At 46.3% G+C, this 26,165-nt stretch overlaps 1 protein-coding gene across 3 annotated transcripts in view; it reads right to left on the reverse strand.

Annotated features, from left to right (window-relative positions):
• Positions 1 to 26,165, reverse strand: part of UBE2G1 (ubiquitin conjugating enzyme E2 G1) — a 106,797-nt gene that overhangs the window by 30,795 nt on the left and 49,837 nt on the right. For 2 of the 3 annotated variants that reach the window (XM_047832759.1, XM_047832760.1), the window contains exon 2: positions 6,144 to 6,246. In XM_047832759.1, coding sequence (XP_047688715.1) covers positions 6,144 to 6,246 — 103 coding nt within the window. Of the gene's footprint in view, positions 1 to 6,143; positions 6,247 to 8,905; positions 9,111 to 26,165 lie in introns of those variants that run through there. The other variant, XM_047832761.1, reaches the window with a different exon arrangement.

Here is a 26,165-nt window from a genome sequence, read left to right on the forward strand (position 1 = left end):
GGATGCATGGGACTCAAGGGAGACCAAACAGCAAACGATGGGCCCTGACCCAGGCTATTGTCTGGTGGATGCCTGAAGGCCGTCGGCGAAACCGGATCCCTCACCGCCCCGCTTGGGTAGCTGGTAGAATTCTCTATGGCCAGCCTCTTCCTTTGGGAAATGAGTGGAAAAGCCCAGGACTGATCCCTCACATATCCTCCTAGGAGTGATCCGGGAGACTTGCAAAGGGTCCTCCCTCACGGGTTTCCCAACTGCAGTGGACGGTGGCCCTCTACTTGCTTCCACTTCCGACACTCCGGCCACGGCTCACTGCCCAGGTCTCATTTTTTACCTTTCATTTTCAAACATCTCTTGTGGAGTGGAGAGCAGGACTTGCTTCAACGCCTTCTGGGCTCACCACCCTCCTCCTGCCCCTGATGCCCACGGTGGTGATGGGAGAGAAGACATTTGGCAGGCTCCCACAAGATGCGGATGCGAATAAGAACCAACTGGCTCTGCTTAGTCTACTCAGGACAGAGACTTGAAGGAATATTCCCTAGCAGCTGCCCAAACTCCTCTTGTTTCAGGGAACGTCCCTGTCCTCTCTGGCCCGACATGGACTCCCCATTCCCACAGTGGTGGAAAAAAAATGTGCATCTGCTCATCCGTCCAAGCTGACAGGCTTTCGGACCAGGTGTCTCGTTGTCTGTCCTCTGGGCTTTTATCTGCCTCCAGGCTTCCCAGCCGAATCTCACCTCTTCAGCCCTCCCTGCCCTCCCCCTGTTTCTGCACCTCCTTGGGTGCAGCCGACCAACTGTCTCCTATACCATCCTCAGTGTCCCAGGCACCACCAGCTCCTCCTCTCACCCTCCTGTCAAGGAGCAAAGAGCACCCACTTGGACTGCCCACTTCAGATCTCCCCACTGATGCCCCAGATAAAAACTGACAACGGAGAACAAACTGATTGACTTTTAGGTGAATGCAGGTGAAAACTCATTCGAGTTTCAATGTTTAGGCTATTTTAAGTTTGTTGGTTTGAGATAGACCAGTTTATCAGTATTAAATATAAAACTTTTTATTCTATCTAGGTTTCCTGGAGGTCGAATAGGTTCATGTTATCTCCATTCCACTTTGTTAGCAAAAAGATGACTAAAATGATGGTAAATTCTGCCTCAAAGTTTTCATGGGTAATTGTTAAGATGCCTTCCAGTCTTTGGTACCCTGAAACTGTATAAAGTTTTGTTTGCATGATAAATGGGATTCAATTCGTTGGACGTCCAGGTCTTTTCCAAACAGACTGGAGTGCTAAAGCATTGATTACTTAACATAGGTTTGAGCTTCTGACTTCTCATCGCAGAAAAACTAAGGCTATTTGGGTCTGTTGGTAGACATGCTTTGTGCTTAAGTGGCTCACGAATTTGCCATCCAAAGAATTCTGGTGTGACAGTTCACAATTGGTTACCAAGTTTTCACTGGAGACTATGGTTTCTAAGAGTTAAAATTCTGCTAAATGTAGTTAAGGCAGATGGGAATAAGGAAAGCAACTCAGTACGTAGAAAAGTAGAAGTGTAAGAAAGATAAGGAAAGGAAATACATTTTTATTGGAAGGCAAAATAAAGTAATTTTGTCTGGTTATTTGGAGAGAAATGGCTTGGGACAAAATGTGAATGCAAAGGAAAGTTGTGGAAGGGTTGTGAAGGGAAATCTCTGGAAAGGAATTTTATGTGTGGTCAAGAAGGACTAAGGTTAAAATGAACGGATTTTAAAAGTACACGAGGTTAAGATTAAAACTGACCCTCCCTTGATCCAAAGACTGGAAGACAACGGCGATACCCTCGATACCCTTGGTGCCAGCCTCCAAATGCTCCATGTTTGTTGGGCCCATTTAGCACAGGAATGGACGTCTGTGCCACACGAGGGATGACCATGATATACAAAGGGCTTTTACTGGGATACGGGGGCCATTTTGCTAAACTTAGCCCAGTGTATGCCAAAAATGGATACCCACACGGCTGGAACATATTTATTTGCACACTGCTGAAAAGGGCAGGGGAACAGACCTCATCTTTAGCCCTTTTAGCCCCCCACAATGACCGATGATCAATATGTAAATTACTGTTGGGCCAAAATAAAATTAGTACACGTTTCCAAAACCAGGAGAGTCTTGCGTGGTCACAGTCCGTACTCCCAAGGTCCCGGGTAGGAGAAATCAGGGAAGACCAGGTCAGCTCTCGGAAGTAGGGTCAAGCCTGGGTAAGAGCAACTACTCCCAGCAGCTCGAGAGACTGACTGGGCTTCTGGCTGCCGGTCCCGTAGCCAGCCAGAATGCGGGGTTAGAAGATGAGGTTTCTCCTGGCCAGCTGTAAGGGATGCCTTTTTCTCTTTTTCCTATAGATGGGCAATTGCCTAACCAAGGCCAATACCCCTTTGGGATGCATTCTGAAAAACTGGGATGACTTTGATCCACAAACCCTGAAGAAGAAGCAACTCATTTTCTTTTTGCCCCGAGGCTTGGCCCCAGTGCGAATTGGAGGAGGAAACCTGGCCGCCCGAGGGAAAACCGATTATAATGCCATCCTACGATTGGACTTGATCTGCAAATGTGAGGGGAAATGGGGAGAAGTCCCTATGTTCAGTGTTTTGGGGGCCTTAAGAGACAATCGAGGTAGGTGTCAGGCCAACCCTTTCTGAAGTCCAGTCATCAGGAGGGTAAACAACTGAGGGCCCTTTGCCTGTACCCAAAGCAGACCTAGAGAGGGAGGAAGCGAAGGCTTTCACCTCAGCCTCCGCCTCGGGTCCTCCATCCATATACCCAGACCTCAAACGTGCACTTCTGTTCCCTGCTGCCGCCCACCTTACCCAGGCCCTCCCCGTAGCGTGACAGGCGTGTTTCCCCTACAAGAAGCTGGAGCATCAGAAGGAGAAACCCAGGGACGCACCACCGTGACAAGATTACAAGTACCTTTTTCGCTCTAAGATTTAAGAGGGGCAAAAGGATATCTAGGTACATTTTCTGATGGTCTGGATAAGTATATAAAGGCTTTCCAGAATTCCCTACTGAAGCTCAGGCAGTCCCACCCCAAGATCCTACTTGGGACTATGATAATCACACTGGGAATGGTGGTACTGCCATTTCCAAGCCTGTACTTGGGAAGGATTAAAAAGAACTAAGGTTAAGCCTTTAAATTATACTAGATGAGCCACTATTATACAGACACCGGATGAAACCCTGGTGGCCTTCCTGGAAAAGTTAAGGGAGGCTCTCATTAAATATAAGGCTATCTCCCCTAAGACCCCTGAGGCAGAGATGATTCTGAAGGACAAATTCATCATTCATTCAATCGACCCCAGATATTTGGAGAAAACTACAAAAGTTGGCTATTGGCTGGGAAGGGACCCTGGAGGAGCTTTTACAAGCTGCCAATTGGGTATATGACAACCAAGATCAAGAGAAAAGTAAGGAACAGGAAAGGAGGCTTAAGAAAAAAATGTAAGGCCTTAGTCTCGGCCTTACATACTATGTCGAACCAGACTTCCCAAGGTCCTGGCACCAAGTGCCATATCCGAGGCCATTCAGGGCACTGGAAACACAAGTGTTCTCAGAGGGGACAACCGAAGTCAAAACCCCATGAGCCAGGCCCCTTGTGTGGAGACGGTCGCTGGAGATCCGGATGCCCTCGGGGACCTCAGTCTGCAAGGGCTCAGATACCCAGTGTCCCTGAAGGGAACGGATCGGTCCTGGGGCTCATCACAGTGGCCCCCCTGAACCAACTGTCCACTGAAACCCAGAGCCTCGGGTAACTCTGGAAAACGGAAGGAAAACCGCTTGAGTTCCTTCTTGACACTCAACTGCCTTTTCCGTCCTTTCCCCCGCCAACCATCCAAATGCCGCGTAACTCTTAGAGGCCTCTCCAGAAAACTTATGACTAAATTTTTCTCTCAGCCCCTGGGGTGCATAAGGGGAGACTCTTTTTTTTCCGCCCTCTTTTTTGATAAAGTCAGAGAGCCCCACTCCTTTGCTAGAAAGGGACATTATGACTGAATTAGGGACGACGGTGCTACTAGCTCCAGGACGGATAAATAATTGTCTGAACTTAGAGTAACCTGGATATTGGAGAGGTAAAGTTAAATACTCCTCGTGGAGTTTGTTCCTGTGGAAACTGGATGGCCAAAGAAGATTCGAGGATCGAGAACCAAAAACTAGTTAACTTGCTTAATTATTCTAACCAACAATGTCACAAGATCCAAATAAATACGGAAGAGAGAGGAAAACTTGTGGTTACATTTTTTAAAAAATGACCAAATATGTCAGGGACTTTTGGGATGGCTACAATGCATCTTTCCTTCCCATGGTGTGGTCTCCTCCCTAGGAGGCATTGCGTTCGGAATATTAATGCTTGTTAGTCTAATAGTCTATGTATGTCATTTGTAGAAGCCGATGATATGCCAGAAAAATAAGGCCTCCAAGAAAATCCTGCTAGCCCAAATGTTCCAAACACCCTCCCGTTATCTCGGACCTCTGGATCGACCTCGGAACCTGCCCCTCAATGCCTCCTTTCAGCAGGAGGGAGTGAAGATCGGTCGTTGCCCGATTCCTAACGCAGTTAGAAGTCATGCGTTCAGTGGGAAGACTATGGTAGAAAAAGATCCGATAAGAGAGGCAGAGAGGGAAAGGGTAGGACCAGAGGGAAAGGGTGGGGAAAGACAGATTTTGGAATAATGCTGGGAGTGCGTGACAACAGCAAACCCTCCCCACCCCAGGGGTAAGGTTCCTAAGAACGTAACAGACCCCGCCTACTCCCCTCAGGTTGGACTGGGGAATTTCACAAAAGACCTAAGTGTGAACACAGACCACACCTCACATGATGGAAATGACCCAGCACCCAGTGCTATTAAGCCAAGGAGGAGCCAGGGGGAAGGGGCGGGACAACCAGAACCTTACAAAACAAGGACCCTTGCCTACAGTCATGGGCATTCACTTTCAAATGTCCCCTCTCTGTAAAGAGAGCTTTCGTACTATTCTTCCTTTCTGATCTTATACTCTAATAAACTTTTACCTGCTGTTAAAAAATAAAAAACAAACATTAAATATTAGTAGCTTTAAGTTAGTCTGCAAACATTCAGAGCAGAAAGTAAGACTGTGGTCTTTGAATCTAAAATGTAGGACAGAAGGGGCGTCTGGGTGGCTCAGTCAGTGAAGCATCTGACTTCACCTCAGGCCGTGATCTCCTGGTTCGTGGGTTCGAGCCCCGCATCGGGCCCTGTGCTGCCAGTTCAGGGCCTGGAGCCTCTTCGGATTCTGTGTCTCCCTCTCTCTCTGCCCCTCCCCCACTCACACTCTGTCTCTCTCTCAAAAATAAACATTAAGAAAACATCTTAAAATAAAATGTAGGACATAAAATATTTAAGAAATCTCATCTCCTTTTCCGTTATTTTTTTCATACCACTACATTCCGTTTTCTAACTGACATTTGTTAATAAGGAGTAACTAAAAGTGATTAGCTGTAACAATCGCTTTTATAAAGTGAGAAAAGGTAAACACTGGTTCATTTCAGCGTCAACACATCTTGGCTCTGGTCAGTTTTCTGGGGGGACCCAACTGAAGAGTCACTAAACCGATGACTTTGAAAGTTCTCTCCCACGTGAAGACGCTGATGTGTGACCTGTGTCCTGAAAGGAAATCTCCCAGGTTATCACGACACTGGAATCAAACGGACAAAGTGCTGAGGGTGGGAAAGCCTGATCTCTGAAATTATGGGGTTCCCTTTGGGGGTGAGGCACAGAAGGAAGAGGCAGAAACATTTCAGTCAAGAATTCTCTTCTTTCTCCTATCCTGCCAATATTAACCCCATATCTGAGAAACAAGTAAAAAATACATGATCTATAAGAGGCTTTACCTTAAAAATAGCTTTTCTGTAATAAATTTATTCCAGGTATTAAAAACATCTACATTTCAGAAACTATTATCTATTTAAGAAAGCAGCAGGCTTTAGACACTAGAGTTTCAGGCAGAACACGTAAGTCCTATACATGCTCACTTGATACAAACAAGTTCACCTAACCACAGCCACTCCATCTGATCTAAACAATTTCACTTCAGTTTGCCAAAACAGTTTATACTTCAATTAAGAGAGCTATTTTAGTGTCAGTTCCATGGTACTTACTAAAGTGTGTCAGGGGGACCAATGATAAGGACTTCCCATCGGTAAAGGTCATTGTCATCTATTAAACCTGCTGAAAAGCCTTCCACTGGATTTTTGTTGAGTTCTGTGGGGGAAGAAAAAAAACTGATCAAAACTTTTAAGCACACAATTTTCACCCAACAGATAAATTACAGAACGTTAATACCATGTTATAAATTCTACGCTATTCGACGGATATACGTGGATCCATCAGCAAAATGCTACCTGACGGCCAAAACGTTTCCATTTCTGTAGCACAAGGAGGCCCACAGGGAAGCAAACATGACCCCCTTCCAAACCTCTTATTCCCGCCCTGGACTCCAGCTAGGTTCTCACCCTCTGGGTAACCCTACAGTGGTAGACAGAACTTGTAAAGACACAGGCATCCAGGCCCACCCTCCCGGATCCCGGCTCAGGGGGAAGCCGAATCAGGCTTCCACTGTGGTCTTTAGGGTGCCCTATTAGAAGCACCAACAGAGGACCTCACCCGGTTCACTGGAATCCCTGAGCTTAGCCAACCCTCATGTACACCATTCCTGTGGCCCAGCAGACTCAGCACGCAGAGAGCAAAGACCCCACGTGTCTGGTTTGTGTCACCCCTTTGGCCAGCCAGAACTTCTGGCACACAGGAGTGGTCTCACAACAAGAGCTGGGGCCCTACAGAAATGGCAGTGGCATCGTGAGATTCTTCTCTTGCAGAAAGAGTGCTCTGGCCTGGAGAGAGGATGACGGAAGCGAAGGACTAGGGAGGCCAGAGGACGCAGGCCAAGAAGGGAGCTCAGTGGGCCAAGTGAGGAGGAATCCACAGTCTGATGGTTCCTGGAGACACCGGGCTTCCTAATGACCTACTGATGGTATATATTATGTACGAATTTTCAACAGCTTTAACGAGGTATAACTGACATTCGGTAGGAATGCACATTCATAAATTGTCAAATTTGACACACACTGATACACCTACATGCCTATGAAGCAGTCAACACAATCCTGGCAGTAAATATCCACATACACTGTATATAGAAATCACCAACGGAGAACTCAGACAGGGAACACGGACTGGCTCTGAGAAGTGGCAGCCAAGCCCTCGTGAGAGAACAGGTGGGAAGGGATGTGCTGGGGGCCTGAACAGGTGTTCTGCCATCAGACTCAAGAGTTCGGCCTGATGGTAAAAGAAAGCGTAATACAACCAGAATGCTATACACGAGACTGAACAGTGTGTCAGTAACCAAGACCTCAAATTGTGAAGGAATTAAGGAGGTGGTGTTATTTCAACAGCTAGGATCTAACACCCCAACGCGCCAGTGAAACACAGAGCCAAAAGTCACATTTTATTTATATTTAAATATGAATGGAGGCACCTGGGTAGCCCAATAGATTCAGTGCCCAACTCTTGATCTCAGGGCAGGTCTTGATCTCAGGGTCATGAGTTCAAGCCCTGCACGGGGCTCCATGCTGGGCATGAAGCCTACTTTAAAAGGGGGGGAGGGGAGGGATAGCGTGCCTGGGTGGCTCAGTCAGTTGGGCGTCTGACTCCTGATTTCGGCTTAGGTCATGATCCCAGGGTCGTAGGACTGAGTTTTGTGCTGAACTCTACGCTGAGCATGGGGCCTCCTTAAGATTCTCGCTCCCTCTGCACCTTCCCCGCACACACGAGCTCAGTCACTCTCGCCCTCTCTAAAAACGATTATTTACTCAAAATTTGAAAGATTTTTTCATAAGCCTAAATTTTTGCCTAAAAGGCCAAGTAGACTTATCTAAAGTTTTAAATCGTACTATATCTCAAACCAAAGAAATGCATGCTTACTTTAAAAAAAAATTTTTTTTTAACGTTTATTTATTTTTGAGAGAGACAAGAGAGGCAGAGTGCAAGCAGGGGAGGGGCAGAGAGAGAGAGGGAGACACAGAGTCTGAAGAGGGCTCCAGGCTCCAAGCTGTCAGCACAGAGCCCGACGTGTGGCTCGAACCCACAAGCTGTGAGATCATGCCCTGAGCCAAAGTTGGACGCTCAACAGACTGAGCCACCAGGAGCCCCTGTACATTTACTTTTAAACAGCTATTTTAAGGCTTTTTTTTTTAATTTTTTTTTTCAACGTTTATTTATTTTTGAGACAGAGAGAGACAGAGCATGAACGGGGGAGGGGCAGAGAGAGAGGGAGACACAGAATCGGAAGCAGGCTCCAGGCTCTGAGCCATCAGCCCAGAGCCCGACGCGGGGCTCGAACTCACGGACCGTGAGATCGTGACCTGAGCTGAAGTCGGACGCTCCACCGACTGAGCCACCCAGGTGACCCCAGAAGAGCTTTTTTATATACGCTGAAGATAATAACTGTTTACAAAATTATTGTTAATTACGGTAATCTATGCACAACATAAAATTCACTCTCTTGGCCATTTTTTTTTAAATTTTTTTTTTCAACGTTTATTCATTTTTGAGACAGAGAGAGACAGAGCATGAACGGGGGAGGGGCAGAGAGAGAGGGAGACACAGAATCGGAAGCAGGCTCCAGGCTCCGAGCCATCAGCCCAGAGCCGACGGGGGGCTCGAACTCACGCGAGATCACTCGAGATCTCGCGAGATCGTGAACTCACCGACCGCGAGATCGTGACCTGGCTGAAGTCGGACGCCCAACCGACTGCGCCACCCAGGCGCCCCTAAGGCTTTTTTTTTTTTTTTTAAGAAAGATACTGAAAATGGAGAGGCCTGAGGCAGGAACTGCATTTTGTTTGTGTGTGTGAGCACTCACTGAGCGTCCACACTGCTGCAGACATGCTGGGGCAGTGACCGCGGGGTGGGGCACAGTCTGAGGTAAGGGCAGTCACGGTCTTTTCCTGGACAAACACTGTATTTCTCAGACCATTTTCTTCAACACTGTTTTCAAGTCTTGTGGAAGATTCTAGAGTTTATCCAGAAACCATACTCTTGCTGCATTTTCCATGTTTTATAAATGGAGGTGGGTAAGCTCTGAAGTCAGCACATGCAGTCAAAATTACCCTTGAGACTTTGCTTGCGGGTCCCATGAAGCACATCACTGCTTCTCACTCCGGCCAGTGCACCACCATTTCTAAAACTCTTCTGCACGCTCTCTCCGCGCTTTTCTTCCACAGGAGCGGGTATGTCCACTGTCTGTCTCAGGTGAGTAAGGCTGAAGCAACGGCGAAGAGGCCCGCTGTCTCACCTCTGGCCTGGCTTCTGCCCCTAGTGTGGGCCTCCAGGACCCAGACCCATGGGTATTTGACAGGCTCTGTCACACACCTTTACGAATGCTGCCTTCTTCCACCAGGCCTTCCCTAAATAATTTAGCAAATAGTCTTCTTCCGGCTTCTGCTAAGTTCCCAGTAATGCTACTTTTAGTCGGCACTACGTCGCCTGTCGCTCGACCGCCAGCCCCTCCTTCCCACGGAGGTAAGCGGGCACAGCAGACCACAGCAGGTGTGCCTGACTGGCACAGTCACTACGCGGGGCAGGGAGGACGCGTGGTCATCGTGAAGATACAGAAGAGGCTTCAAAAAGGAGAGGAGACATCTCGAATGGGACACAGGCTGCAGGCTGAGACGGGGGGCCCGTGCACACCCAGGGGTGGGTAGACGGCTACAGCAAAGGGGGGCAGACGGGGAGCAGAAGAAGGTCGGAGGCTCGGCAGCGAAGGATCTCGTGGGCCCTGGAGCCAGAGGGCAAAGGCAGGCATTAGAAGGTGTGTGTTTTGTTTTTAAAACAACGAAGTGACCATAAGATTCACATTTTCAAAAACGAATGGTGCCAAGTGTGAAAGATGACCCAGAATAAGGCTGTAGTGGTGACAAAGAAACCAAACAAAAAGCAAATCACAAAAGTAACCCTGGAAAGTGTGCCGGGACATGCCGGCGGGAATAACGACGGTAAACAGGGCTTTTAGCAGAAAGAATCAATCAACCCAACTTGGTGACGTGGGGATTGAAGTAACATGTCAAAAACGACACGGAACCCCTCAGAAAGTTAAACACAGAGTCGTCATATACCCCAAGACACCCAGGGTCACGTACCGGACGCGGCTCCGAGGGCAGAGACGGCAGGTCCACAGAGACAACAGAATGGGGGCGGGGGGGGGGGGGGGCAGGGGGTGTGCACGAGGGGCATTCGCGGGGCACAAGCACCGTTCTGAGCTAGAGAGACGCGGCCTGCACCAGCACTGCGAGCACGCCGAGGACACTGAACCTCACAACAGCTAACTGCGTGTTACCCGACGTCCCGTCACTTTTTAAAAGCAGCAAACGGGCTTCTCTGCAGAGCAAGTGGGTCGAGAAGTCTGTTCATTCTCAGAAATGGGACGTCGAGGAACGAGACAGAGACGCTGAAGACCCGTGAAACCCCGCTTTCTGTTCCTCTTCCCGCTCCTGTTCCCGCTAGGACCTGCACCCCCTCTCTCCACAAGCCTCAGCATGCAGTGTACGTCCTCCTCGTAGGGGACAAGGAGTCAGGGACTTCTCAGAACAGGTCACACGGAAGGAAGGACCGGGGGAGAACGACCAGAGGAAGCCATCTACACGTACCCCAGACCACAGCCGCTGCTCTGGGGAGTAACACCCGGGCCCGGTCTTTGCTCCAACCTGCTGCCCGATGCCTGACAGGGCACGTGCACCGGACCACAATCCTCAGTAACAACCCCTAGGCCCCGAACAAAGACGGGATGCCCTCTCTTTTCCTTTCTGAGTCTCCCAGACACTGTGCCTGCACCTGCCTACTGTCTGTAGCTTCAAAACTCTGCCGTCCCTCCTGCCGGCTCATGTTTGACTTTGATGCCGGGCAGCCAGGGACCCTCTGGGCCCCCAGAATCGGCCAGCCAGCATCAGGAAGTTGTGTTAATTTGAGGGGCGAGGGAAAGAAATGATGATAGGATTCATTTGAAAAACATACGGCCACAAGTATGTTTTGTTTTGTTTTAATTCTTAGCTAAAGAGAGAGACTTGGGGGTTATCAGAATATTATTGATAACTTAAGTCATAAGACTGATGGTATCACCCATGGGTGAGCCTAAGTGTGAACCCTATGTAGAAGACCTAACTGAATACCTCTATTGTGAGGATTAAAAAAAAAAAAAAGGCCACAAAAGTGACTAAGAAGGGGAAGACAGAGAAGTAGGAAGAACCCCAAGAAAAAGCTTTATCAGAGAAGCCAAAGGAGAAAGTTGCCCATAATAAATACACACTACACAAGAAACAGGAGGTCTAAACCAGGGGTGCCTCAGTGGCTCAGTCCGTTAAGCATCCGACTTTGGCTCAGGTCATGTTCTCAGGTTCACGGGTTCATGGATTCATGGGTTCCAGCCCCGCATCAGGCTCTGTGCTGACAGCTTGGAGCCTGGAGCCTGCTTCAGATTCCGTGTCTCCCTCTCTCTCTCTCTCTGCCCCTCCCACACTCGCACGGTCTCTCTCTCTGTCTCTCTCTCAAATAAATATTTTTTAATTAAAAATTAATAAAATAAAATAAATCCACTGGGTTCAGTAAAAAGAAGGTCAAGGGTGCCTCAGGCATAACTGGTTTCAGTATAATGGTAGCATGTGGGCCAGGCAAACAACACCAAGTTGACAAAAAGAAGGTGAAGGAGAAAAATACAAGTGGAAACTTTCTCTAGAAGTCCAAAAGTCTGTGGATGGAAAAGTGTAGTAGCCATGCAGAGATAAAAGCCCAGCAAGCTTTTTAATGGGAAAGGCCAAAGAAAGAGGTTTCAACATCCTATCTGTGTGGACAGGGATACGTCTTCACACTACATTCAAATCCAGATGGACCACAAGATATAAATAACCAACAAAACTTAAAGAAAATAAAGAATTTTGTTACATAATCTTGGGTTGGAGGTGGCTCAGGAAGGCCAAAAAACTCAACAAATTATACTACGCAAAGTATTTTAAATCCAGCACAATAAAGCCTCAATACACAGGCCAGAACAGAGAGACTATTTGCAACATTACAGGTAAAAGGCTAATGTGCCGAATACAAACGAAAGGGGAACACACAAAGGGTACCAGTACATGGCGGGAAGGACACAGCTAAGAACACAAAACTCTGGCTGGTGGAAGACACACACTTCGCAGAAGTGCCCGTGGTTGGGTTTCTGCCTGCATCAGAGAAGTTTTCAATGGGGCAAACATGGAAATTTATCCTTCTGAACGTTACCTGGACACAATGAGTTGGAAAGAGCTCTCTTTCCCACAAATCATGAATATGAAAGCAAAATTTTAAAGTTCTAATAAAACGGGAAAAACTAATGATTAGTATCTGAAATCAGGACACTAGTTGTCTTTTTTTTCTCTCTCTCTCTTTCTTTTGCAAGGGGAATGAGGGTAGCAGTCGGGGAGAGTTTCAGGGGTCCTGGTAATGGCACGCTGTACAAAGTACGTATGTACTTTCCTATGCTTCACCTTTTAAAACTCAGTAAATCCTGGAGTGTCCCATCGCTGTTAAATGAGAGCTATGTACACCTGTGGTGAGTCTGGAAATCACTGTGGGCCAGAGTGGTCTACAAAAAAATGAACAAAAAGCAAACCAAGGCTTTGGGGAAAAGGATCTGCGTAGGCAGAAGTCTGGGAACTGATGCACGAGCAGACTTTTATGACAGAATCATTATTCAAGGATAAAACTAAAGGAGAATGGGGAGAGCACACGAAGACTAAAAAACTCTAGGAGCACCTGGCTGCTCAGTCAGTTGTGCTTCTGACTCTTGATCTTGACTCGGGTCAGGATCTCACGGTTCGTGAGTTCGAGCCCCATGTCGGGCTCCGTGCTGACAGCGTGGGGCCTGCTTGGGATTCTCTCTCTGCCTCTCTCTCAAAGTAAAATAAATATTAAAATAAAAATACAAATGCAAACCCTACAGTACTGAATTCAAATTGCAAGTTTCAGTACTTTAAAAAAATTCTGAGTTCTGTCCACGGAAAAGGTCTAGGAAAAACGACCAACCCGGTACAAATGTGCATCCCTACTGCTCAGGATATGGCTCCAAACAGGATGCACCACCCACAGGGAGCGGGAATCTCCAGAGAAACGGCTGAGTTCAGGTCTGGGGCGGGACATGTTCTAGGTTCATCTCATACTTACTAAATAAAAAGGAAGCTGTCAAGGGGCGCCTGGGTGGCTCAGGCGGTTAAGCGTCCGACTTTGGCTCAGGTCATGATCTCACAGTTCATGGGTTCAAGCCCTGCGTCAACCTCTATGCTGACAGCCCAGAGCCTGGAGCCTGCTTCAGAATCTATGTTTTCCTCTCTCTCTCTGCCCCTCGCCTGGCTCATGCTCAGTCTCTCTTTGTCTCTCAAAAATAAACATTTAAAAAAAATGTATAAAGTAAAAAAAGGGGCACCTGGGCGGCTCAGCGGGTTAAGCGTCCGACTCCGGCTCAGGTCATGATCTCATGGTTCGTGAGTTAGAGCCCCATGCCAGGCTCTGTGCTGACAGCTCAGAACCTGGAGCCTGCTTCAGATTCTGTGTCTCCCTCTCTCTCTCTGCCCCTCACCTGCTCGTGCTCGGTCTCTCTGTGTCTCTCAAAAATAAACATTTAAAAAAAAATTAAAAAGAAAAAAGAAAAACAACCAGATATTATGTGTCTCCTGATAAACAAACCATTCAGGAATGTTCGCCTCACTTACCAGCCTGAGCTCGTCCACACCCCCAGACACAATCACCAATTTACGGAACACACGGAGAAATATGGTTACGGACACCCAAGGACACACATGACCATCAGAGACCACACTGCAGGGCCTGGAAACTCAATCAACACACCATGAGGGAAACGAAAGAACTGAACTCAAACTTTAAAAAATTTGCAAATTTACTTAAAACAAGTAAAAATTTGAAGACTAACTGGACATTAGACAATACTAAAACATTACTATCACATTAATAATATTAAATAATTATTGATCTTTTAATGTGGTAATGGTAATCTGCTAGCCCCTTAAACCCCATTTTTAGAGATATATTATGGAATATTTACAGACAAATGATGAATGATGTATGATGTTTATGAAGTGCTTCAAAATCACGGGGGATGGATAAAACGTGACTTCTCACAACCTTGTAACTGTTGAGGCTATGTGAGTCCATGGAGATTCACTGTACCCATCAGTTTACTTTAGCATTAATATATGTTTACAATTTCTCTTAGTAAGCTAAAAAAATGCTAAAAAGGCAGTTATTGTACTCTAAAACAATGTTTTATCATTTCTTTTATCAATCACATGAAAATAAACCTTCACTGAGCCTCTGCAAAAATACGAGGTCAACATTCAAAGACCCAACTATACATTTTATACTTGACTCTCAGGGCAATGTGCTGCTTTCACTGTAATCCACTTTGCCAAGCCCAACGGTTGACTAAACCTACGGCTAACAAAGCCAAACACAAACTGGTACTTAGAGCCCAGCACGGATTCTCCTTGGAGTCGGGGTGGCTGTGGCATCCTGCTCCAGGGAATGTGTGCTCCTGTCACACCTCACATAGCTGTGAGGTGCATTTCTATGAAGTGATGATTTCTACACTGGCTTCATTTTGAACCTTGGAAATCACCAACAGAACCTTTATCCAGATACTAGGTGTCAACATGGTTTGTTTAAATAGTTTTGACCTTATTATAAGAATAAACGGCCATATTAATTTTAAAAATTTAGATCAGTACAAACCAAGTCACTTAAAATTAACAGAGAAAACATTCATTTCCTCCAAGTTTCCATTAGTTAATCAATATTGACAAGGGTAATGTATTAGCAAAAAACTGCAACAGTTTCTTTATGTTTTGTCTAGATTTTAAGAGGCATCAAGTTAATCATCTTTACAGATTTGGGCAAACTAAGTTTGCTTATTAAAATGATATTTTTTTTTTCTTTACACCCTGCCATGGGCTACAGAGCTAGGTGATTTCCTAACCCCAAACATTTCCAACCACTTTCTTTTGCCACGTTTCAAAAACAAGGAATAGGGAGCAGAGAAGCAAAACAAGCCTGAGATCACATCTCTCACAAAGATGTTGCCAATGTGTTTCCGAAAAGATGCGCTTGGAGAATTCTGGACCACATTCCTGGAACAACACTCGAGGAAGCTCGGCTACCTGCAGCACCGCCCCTCGACATCTTCCTCACACACTCAGCTGAGCTTTCTTGAACACGGGGTCCTAAGCAGATCGCTGCTTGTGCTTAGACCAAGAACAGCAGTGGCCTCACACATCTCTGCCGGGATCTGCCACCCTCACCGGACACGAAGTCAGGCCTTGACTCCGCCCTCTGTGGTTTCACATAAACCTCCACCTACTTTGTTATGTTTGGGGACAAAAAATTATATATACAGACAAGATTTGGGAGGGCTTTTGAATTTCATTTCACAACAGAAAATCTGCACCCAGTTTTGGGGGCACGAGTGTGGCAGGACGCCCGGCAGACCGAGGCTGGATGTCCACTCTCCCTCCCGGTTTGTCGCCCTCCTTCTTTCCGTCTTTCTTCCCTCCTTCTTTCCTCTTCCTCTCCTTTCCCTTCCTCTCTCCCTCCCTTCTTTCCTTCCCCTGTCTCATTTTCCTCATCTTTAAGCCTGGTCAAATCCATGACAATGTTGCAAGTCAAACAACATACTCTGCAAACCTGCTCTCTTCCTTTAAAACTGCTCACTCACTGGGCCACAGACGACAAAAGGAAGAGTCAACACTCTTTAGAATTTTGCGGTTTGGAGAAATACTACCCACCCCCCATCCAACACTTCACAGCCACCTATTTATTTCTAGTAGGAACCGTCAAGCAAGGCCCCAATACGCGGGCCCAGAAGAATGAGTGAATGAACACGATTCAAGCCAGGGGAATGGGATCTTCTAGAGGATTTTTCAAACTGGAATTAAAGAAAAGGAGTCCCAACCCAAGGGGAAGTTGTGCCATAAAAGCCTAAGAGCTGCCGAAAGCCAAGTTCCAATCTCAAGGAGCAAAGAAAGGCGGCATGAGAAAACGCAGCCAATATGGAGGTGGATGAACAGGGCCAAGCCACAGGAAGAGAGTTCTAGCTCCCGACCCCCGGCACCACTCCTGCCCTTCATAGCTTTGGGGAAGTCAAATTTCCTTGCTCACCTACACTTGTTCTAGCTCAATTCCTAGCCCTTCCAACAGAGGGTGCTTGTTTCTCCTTTCAGAAAGTGGTATCTCCGAGCTGGCATCCGGTGGACGGTGTCAGCCTCTGCCCCTCGCCCTGAAGGTGGCTGGGCAGGGCCGGCCCTCCCCTTCCCTTTCACACTGAACCACATCACTTGGGGGACACAGATGGTTCTCGTCAGGGACAGCAACACATGATCACCACCCCTGCCCCCAACCCGCCAGGGCAGGTGGACGAGGAGGAAGGCGGTCCCTCCCACCACCAACGCAGGGTGAGAATCATTAACCCTTCACTGCATCCTGATTTTCTTAAGTGTTGCTCCAGGCTTCTGGGTATAAAATTTTCAAGCACAAGTTTTCCTTTACTTAATATATAACAGGTCTCGCCTCCTTATCTACTTACTTTTGCACAATAAAACCAGGTAAGTTACTCTACTTCATGTATCAATACAGGAATTTGCTCTCTTTTGTCTTCACCTACCCCTCTGTGGCCGCAGCAACCTCAAAGGGAGGGTTCCCTCTCCTTACCATCTCTCCTTGTCATCAACTGCGTATAAAGAAATTCACAGTGAGGCGCCTCAGTGGCTCAGTCGGATGAGGGTCCAACTTCAGCTCAGGTCATGATCTCACAGTCCGTGAGTTCAAGCTCTGCGTCAGGCTCTGTGCTGACAGCTCAGAGCCTGGAGCCTGCTTCAGATTCTCTGTCTCCCTCTCTCTCTGCCTCTCCCTTGCTCACTCTCTGTCTCTCTCTCCTTCAGAAATAAACATGATAGAAAGAAAAGAAAAGAAAAGAAAAGAAAAGAAAAGAAAAGAAAAGAAAAGAAAAGAAAAGAAAAGAAAGAAAGAAAGAAAGAGAAAGGAAAGGGAAAGAGAAACAAAAAAAAATTTTTTTTTAAATCTCTTAGCATAGGGATGCCTGGGTGGCTCAGTCAGTTAAGCAGCCAACTCTGGATTTCGGCTCAGGTCATGATCTAACGGTTTGTGAGTTCAAGCTCCGCGTAGGGCTCTGTGCAGACAGTGTGGAGTCTGCCTGGGATTCTCTATCTCTCCCTCTTGCTCACTCTCAAAATAAGCTTTAAAAAGAAAAAAATCTCTTCGTATAATAATGAGGTTTTTGGAGCTCCATTCCAAGTCACTTCAAGTTTACTTCAACCACCTAATAAAATCCAGAAAGACTTCAGAAAGAGTCTCAAAGAAGTTACTGCAATATGATATCTTCTTTTTTAATGTTGAGAGACACAGCACACACAAGTGAGGTACAGGGCAGAGACACAGAGAGAGAGAGAGGGATAGGGAGAGGGAAAATCTGGAGCAGGCTCCACACTGTCAGCATGAAGCCCAACATGGGGCTCCAACCCACGAACCCCATGACCGTGACCTGAGCCAAAATCAAGAGTTGGTTATTTAAGGGTCTGAGCCAGCCAGATTGCCCCGTTTGATCTCTTTTTTAAACGAGATCTAAAACGAGGCCCCTGGGTGGCTCAGTTAGTTAAGCATCTAACTCTTGGTTTCAGCTCAAGTCATGATCTCACAGTTCATGAGTTCGAGCCCCACGTTAGGCTCAGCCCTGATGGCACAGAGCCTGCTTGGGACTCTGCCTCTACCTCTCCTCCGCTTGTGCTCTATCTCAAAATAAATAAACTTAAAAAAAAAAAAAAACACCTTAAATTTACTCTATTCTTTTTTAAAATTTTTTATGTTTATTTTTGAAAGAAAGAGCGTTAGTGGGGGAGGGGTAGAGAGAGATGGAGACACAGAATCTGAAGCAGGCTCCAGGCTCTGAGCTGTTAGCACAGGGCCCGACACGGAGCTGGAACTCACGAACCGCGAGATCATGACCTTAGCCGAAGTCAGACGCTCAACCAACGGAGCCACCCAGGTGCCCCTTCTTTTTTCAAAAATTAAAAAAAAAAAAAAAAAAAAAAAATTTAATAGGACAGTCAGACATGTAAACTATTTCCAATTGGGGGGAACAAACAGATTTCATAAAGAAAAAGATGGAAATAAAGAAACTAAAGTATACAAAAATAAAATAGAAATAAAAATAAATTAAAAGAAAGAAAACAGGAAGAGGTACTGAGGACTGAGGCAGATGGCCGCTGACCATCTAGACAGAAAGCAGGTAGTTCTTAGGCATTTAGGGAGGTGCTGCATCCAAAGTGAACTCTCTCCTCTGCTAACCAGTGGTTTCCCTTAACTACATCCCACTGGCTTCAAATGGGTGAGGGGAGACAGTTTCACAAAGATGGTTCGGAGAACACACCAACTGAGCCATGTATTGTCCCCTTCCAAATGGGATCTCCCCTACCCCACCCCCAGTCACCTTGATAAACTCCACCCTCAATGTTACAGAAGGGTGTGGGACTTGGGACCAAAGGCACCTGACATTTACAGCACCCAAACTCTCACTGTTTACTAAAGCTGGCAGCCAACTTTTACAAATCTGAGACACCAGCATGTAAGAACTGTCAAACTCAACTGCTGTGTCCTTAACTCTTTCTTGTTAAGAAAAGAAAGAAAGAAAGAAAGAAAGAAAGAGAAAGAAAGAGAAAGAAAGAAAGAAAGAAAGAAAGAAAGAAAGAAAGAAAGTCAAACTCAACTGCTGTGTCCTTAACTCTTTCTTGTTAAGAAAGAAAGAAAGAAAGAAAGAAAGAAAGAAAGAAAGTCAAACTCAACTGCTGTGTCCTTAACTCTTTCTTGTTAAGAAAGAAAGAAAGAAAGAAAGAAAGAAAGAAAGAAAGAAAGAAAAGAAAAAGAAAGAAAGAACATCAAACTCAACTGCTGTGTCCTTAACTCTTTCTTGTTAAGAAAGAAAGAAAGAAAGAAAGAAAGAAAGAAAGAAAGAAAGTCAAACTCAACTGCTGTGTCCTTAACTCTTTCTTGTTAAGAAAAGAAAGAAAGAAAGAAAGAAAGAAAGAAAGAAAGAAAGAAAGAAAGAAAGAAAGAAAGAAAAGGAAAAGAAAAAGGAAACAAAGTAAGCCACTTCTTAGGACATTATCAATCTGAATAAGCAGCTTGGCTAAGTTCCGCTCCCAATCATCAGGGAGAACTCTGCACAGCACCCACCCACCCAGCGCTCAGGTGCAGCAGCCAAGTCCTTTCATGGCCTTCCACGGCCTTCCTCAAGGTGAGAATGCGTAGGCAGGCATTTCATCCCTAAGTGTTTATATCAGTGTAGAATACACCCCAGAGTTTAAAATAAGTTATTGTGGATATGAGCTAAATTTTATTTAGTGAAGTCCCTATTTACACAGTTTTAAACTGACTACAGCTGCAAACATTTTGTATTCTGCTAATCTGGTAGGCAAAAATGTAACTGTTAAATGATTAGTGAGGTGAGCTTTATTTTATGAGCTAATTACAATTAAATAACATGCGGTGCCTGTAATTTACCTTTTTTTAAGATTTTCGTTTTTCTTAATTAACTTATTAAACAAAATTATCGGGGCAGGTGGGTGGCTCAGTCAGTTAAACGTCCCCGAGTCTTGACTTCTGCTCGGTTCATGACCCTAGGGTTGTGACTCTGAGCCCCACGAACTTGGGATTCCTTCTCTCCTCCTCTCTCTCCAAATGAATAAAGTCAAAATAAATAAACAAAATAAGTAAGTCTTAAATATTATATTCAGATATACATCTTAGCCCTCATTTCTCACTTGAAGTTGATTTTCCTGGATTTTTCATATGGATCTTCCTTTGATAACACATTTGGTTTCCTTGTTTCCATTATTTGTGCCTTACTTTTTGTCTTTTTTTCCCCCGTATTGGCTAAAACTTACTTTAAAGATGTGATTAACAGGGGTGCCTGGGTGGCCCAGTCAGTTGAGCGTCCGACTTCAGCTCGGGTCATGATCTCACTGCTCGTGGGTTCGAGCCCTACATCGAGCTCTGTGCTGACAGCTCAGAGCCTGGAGGTGCTTCGGATTCTGTGTCTCCCCCTCTCTGCCCCTCCCCACTCATGCACTCTCTCTCTCGCTCTCAAAAATAAATGAACATTAAAAAAATTTTTTAAGAAAAAATAAAATCTTTAAAAAATATATGACATACTTCTTTTTGTTATTCCTGACTTTTAAATATTCATATAATTAGTACTGATTTTCAACAACTATTACTTAAAGATTAAAGCATTTTTATTCTTTTCCTACAGTTCTAAATTGTTTTTTTTTTGTTGTTGCTGTTTGGTTTGTCTTTAAAACGTGAAGAATAAGGGACGCCTGGACGGTACAGTTGGTTAAGTGTTTGACTCTTGATTTCGGCTCAGATCTTTGTCTCTTGGTTCATGAGATCGAGCCCTGCATGGGCTCCAGGCTGACACCTGGAGACGGCTCAAATTCTCTATCTCCCGGTATCTGTCCCTCCCTACGTGCCTACATGCACGCTCTCAAAATAAACACTAAAAAAAAAATTTTTTTTCAGATAAAGAACGAAAGCGGGTTTTTTTTCAAATGCCTTTTGACATCCGTGTGTATTACTGCGGATCCACAATCACATGGGTGTATTTGTTCTTTAGGGGTTTCATGCACAGTCCTAGCAGTAACAGGAAAGCATCACGGGCGCATCCCTGACAAGAGTCCCCTTGGTCACTTACTGTTCTGCAGGGTTCAGCTTGTTAAGATTTTACTGAGGATGCTGGCATCCGTTCTGGGGTTGGTCCAGAGTGCTTCTTTTCTTTTTTAATAAATGTTTTCATTTGAGTATAGCGGACACACAATGGTACATTCGTTCCGGGTGCACAACACGTGACTCACCTCTCTGACGTGATGCTGTGTTCACCAGTGTAGCTCCGACCTGTCACCATCCAAGGCTATGACGGTATCATGGACTGTATTCCCTATGCTGTGCCTTTTATTTCCGCGGCTTGTTCATTCCCTGACTGGAAGCCCGTGTCTCCCACGCCTCCTCACCCTCTGCCCATCCCCTCCACCCCCCAGGGCCAGAGTATTTCTGTGCAGTTAGATTTAGCTATCAGGGTTATTAATAGGCTCAAAATGAAACAGAAAGGTTTACAATTTGTATGATGGAGTAATTGAAACAAAGTGAGAGGAGTATCAGAATAAACCAGTCAATACAACATGCTAGACAAAAACAGGCTCTTTGGGAATTTATAGAACCGTCCACTGGGGGAGAGGGGAGTAAGTCCAAAACTTTTCTCACATTATACATTTATACATTACATAAGCTTTACTAAATAATTTATCTTTTATCTTTTGTTGTTGTTGCTGTTCTCTAGCTGGACTAAGCAAGACCTGAAATGCAAAACTCGTGCAACTAAGTCAGAATGACAGCTTTGTGTACATAGAAACGAAACAATAGAAAAAAACGACTGGGGCGCCTGGATGGCTCAGTCAGTTAAGCATCCGACTGCTGATTTCTGCTCAGGTCATGATCTCTCGGCTGGTGAGTTCGAGCCCCGCATAGGACTCTCTGCACTGACAGTGTGGAGCCTGTTTGGGATTCTCTCTCTCCTCTCTCTGCCCCTACCTCACTCTCTCTCAAAATAAATAAACTTTAAAAAGAAAAAGAAAAAGAAAAAATTACTAGGGGTGCCTGGCTGGCTCAGTTGGTAGAGCATAAGACTCTCGATCTCAGGGTCGTGAGTCAAGCCCCACACTGGGCATAGAGCTTACTCAAAAAAAAAACAAAAAAAAATGACTAACATATGACCAGATTTTAATGTACTTTTGGTGCATGTAACAAGTACCAAAAGAAAAGGCAACGCACAAAGTAAAAACTAGGACAGGACGCTACATCGAGCGCACCCTACACAACGTTGATTCTTGCACCTACCACCACTTCCCCAAGTAGGCCCGGTCCCCACCTGCCCCAGGGAGAAACACACGCATCAGGCCAGGCCGAGATTTCTTCCCAAGAGGAAGAGAACACGTGTGAGCAGGTGGAAACAGCAGTGATAGATTGCTATTAGTTCACTCTCTGGTGCATCTCCCCATACCTTAAACTCCTCTTCAAACCTTTCCCTAGGGTGGTACTAACATTATGTGTTTTGAATTCTAACTACTCTTTACTTTATTTGTCTGTGCTTTTTGTGTTCATTGTAATCATATTAGCAAGACGAGAAAACGCTGCTGCATCATTAGAAGTGGAGTGGGTGGAATGGGTGCAACATGAACTTCACTGGAAGGCCTATCACACGTTCCAGTGACGTCCACACTGAGCAAAGTGGCTTCTAAGAAAACAGGATGTCTTGTGTAAACACAGGTGAGCGTGAGCAAAGGCCCAGAGGAGCACCGACCTTCAAACAAAACCCCCGGACGTGATAAGGTGCGTTAAGAGAACCAAGACAGGAGCGTGACGGTGACCACAACCTCCCTCTACCACGCGGAGACTGTTTCCACGCCAGACGAGGCAGATGGGCAGGCGTGGCCACTGCTCTTCCGAAAAGTAAAGGAAGACTCCGGACAACAGATGCATAACCAGAGTCAGCAGGGACGCCACCAAGCACCGTGTGGACACCACAACAGGCATTTGGTATCTTCGAAGGGGTGAGGGCGAGAACAGAGAAGAGCAGGGTTCCACAGAAAAGTCCGTTGCAAAGCAAGCTCCGGGTGGTCATTGATGAACAGTGCAAGAATACGCAAATTAAGCATCATTGAAAAGCTTCTGCGGACAGTGAGGTTACCACAATTTTCCCAGTGAATTGTAGAAAGCTACTAATAAATATGGTAAGAGCCGGAAGCAAATTTGTAATCCCGAAAATAGGCTTTTTGGAAATCAAAGCCATCTTATACTTTCATTTCATAAGAAAAAATGTCAGGCTAACAGCGCTTACACACAGAAAAGTTACAAGAGAGGCTACCCTAAAGCCTGTTGGTATGCTCTAAAAATACAACACTTAAGACAATGTTACAAAATATTTTTTTCTATACATACTTTTTTAGTATTTTGGGGGGGGATGGGGGGGCCGGCACTCTTAAAAAGCATGTTCTTATTTTTATAACCAGAAAATGAAGCTATTTCCATGGCAGGAGAGGTACTGGGTCTAGTCTCAGCCTACACACTCTCCCTTCTCAACCTCCCCATTTCCTAAAACAACCACACAGGCTCAAGACTTCCTCTTTGACCATCCCTTCCATTTAGGACCAGTGGCTCCACGTAAATAAAGACCATCTAGTCCCTGTGCCTGACTCTCCCTCCCTCCTTCCCAACTGTCCCCAGCATCTCTCTACCTCAGCATTACTACCATTTAACACCATTAGCGTAGGTCTAACCCGAAAATACAATAAAACCATCCCAACGGTTTCCCACCCATACAGAAAGCTGTCTTCTGTATTTACCAGAAGGATGTGTTTTGAGGATGGTATTTATTATATTCAAATAGTACCTTCCTTATGAGGGAAGGCATTCAATGGCGGAGGCAGGGGGTGCCTGGGTGGCTCAGTCCGTTCCTTAAGCATCCAACATCGGCTCAGGTCATGATCCCATGGTTGAGGAGTTCAGGCCCCACATCGGGCTCTGTGCTGTCAGCCTGCTTCGGATCCTCTGTCCCCCTCTCTCTCTGCCCCTACCCTGCTCTCTCTCAAAAATAAACATTAAAAAAAATTTTTTCATGAAGGAAGGCATTCAAGAGAAGTAATTTTCTGACCTCAGGAATGCGTAGACTCTTCAGAGCATATGGCTTATCTTATCATCTCTATTCCATAAACTGTGTAACTGATCAAATCTGCCTCTAAATTTTGGCTGTGGGAATATTTAAGAACAAAGAATTGTTTGGTATGTATTTTTATCATAAGCTAACTCTAATGAATACCTGATGCCTGTATCCATTTTTTTCCCTTTTGTTCTCCCCCACCTTTTTTTCAATGTTTATTTATTTATTTTGAGAGAGAGAGTGAGCAGGGGAGGGGCAGAGAGAGAGAGGGCAACAGAGAATCCCAAGCAGGCTCCGTGTTGTTAGCACAGAGCCCGACACAGGGCTTGAACTCACGAACCACAGCTCTCCCTTGTAATAATCGGTGTCAACTTTCCTAAACTTGTTCATTTACTCAAAAATTAATGTGAGTATGTGCTAGATACTGGAGACACACCAAAGAGCAAAACAGCCACTGCTCCCTGTGGTCGGGAGAGAACAGTCTTACGGGTCCTTCCTTCTGGCGGGGAAAGACGGCCAACGAATCTAAAGTACGCTGCTAAGTGGCGATGCCTTCTGGAAGAAAAGCACCTCGGTGTACGTGAGGAGAGCAGGACGGGGCTGCGCAGCCTGGAGCGCACGCACACGCTGAGGGATTCCAAGCATCCCCACAAGCCATCACAAGCCACTTTTTGAGTGAGAGAGAAAAAACGGGCAGTCCAATCAAATCCTCCAACTAGAAACTATGTAAGCAGCCCTTTACTTCAGACTTTCCCTACTCAAATACCTTTGTGGATGCACAACGATGTGAATGACGCACCGCGACTACACCCACTCAACAGAGCCCTTCGAAAGGGCGAAACCCCCTCCCCTCGTGACGGATCACCAAGTTCCTCAGACGAAGGAAGTTCCATCCTGCTGCTGTCAAGGGCAGGCTTCAGGAACTACACTCCCCCCCTTTCCCGCTTCCCTCCCTCAGGTTTGGGAGCCCCTCCCCCTTCTTTCGGGTCCCCCCCCCCCCCCCCCCCCCCCCCGCCCAGTGCCAGCCCAGCCCAGAACATCCCACCATCTGCCCTTTTCTGTCTGCTCACCTGCCCTCGCCCCGGGCACCCACACACACCGAAGCCTTCCAGTTCTACCTCCCGAAGGGGGGTTCCAAGGGTGCGTTTCCCGAACTTCTGAGGGTTTCAGCAGGGCTCAACCTGGTCCCTCCCAAACTGTTCTTCCATCTGACTTCCCATCACTCCCTCCCCTGCCCTCACCCAGCCTTGCAGCTATAACCTCCCTCCAACCTGCCTCCCACAGACGTCCCCCAGGGTCTGTTTCCCAGCGACCCAACCCGCAAACCACCACCAGATTATTCTTGCTCACACAGAATTCTGGTCCTCTATGACCGACTTCAAAACAAATCTTTCCATCTTTATCTCTTACCCTATCCCCTGCCCTGCACCCCTGAACACACCCCCAGGGGCGCTCATGATTCCAACACCACCAAACTCCTCTTAAACCAGATCTGACCTCCCTCTTCAGGCCAAACCCCCATCCTTAAACACAAATTCATACTTCAACGGCCCCTTACCTCTGCTTTTGAAAGCATACCAAATCTTTTTTTTTTTTTTAATGTTTATTTTTGAGAGAGACAGAGCGCAAGTGGGGAGGGGCAGAGAGAGAGGGAGACGCAGAATCCGAAGCAGGCTCCAGGCTCTGAGGGGTCAGCACAGAGCCCCACATGGGGCTCGAACTCAGGAACTGCGCAACTGTGAGATCGTGACCTGAGCCGAAGTCCACGCTTAACTGACTGAGCCACCCAGGCGCCCCAAGAACCCCTTGCTTCCTAGTAGGTGGACTCACAGCCCCTACACCTATTACCTGCTGTTCAGTCCATCCTAACCATTCAGTGCCAAGTGCCCCTGGGAGCGGGCATCCTGGGGGCACAGCTCTCAGGTAGGGACGGAGTTTGGGGGACCTGACGCAGACAGGAACGATGGGTGAGTCTAAAACCCCCCATACTGTCCAGTCCAAGGAGAGGGGGGAGGGTGGTTGTGGTCAGGATGCCCCACGTCTCCCCGGTCCTGATTGTGCATTCCCCTAATTCCTTCACTTCGCAGCCAGAAAGTACCCGGGACCAGAGACAATTGCTAGGGATCCTTTTTTTTTCTTTTAAGCGTATTCATTTATTTTTAATGTTTGTTTATTTTTGAGAGAGAGAGACAGAGCATGAGTGGGGGAGGAGCAGAGAGAGGGGGACACACACAGAATCCAAAGCAGGCTCCAGGCTCCGAGCTGTCAGCACAAAGCCCGACACGGGGCTCGAACCCACAAACCG

The sequence above is a fragment of the Prionailurus viverrinus genome, chromosome E1, assembly GCF_022837055.1.
Source record: "Prionailurus viverrinus isolate Anna chromosome E1, UM_Priviv_1.0, whole genome shotgun sequence".
Lineage (NCBI taxonomy): Eukaryota > Metazoa > Chordata > Mammalia > Carnivora > Felidae > Prionailurus > Prionailurus viverrinus.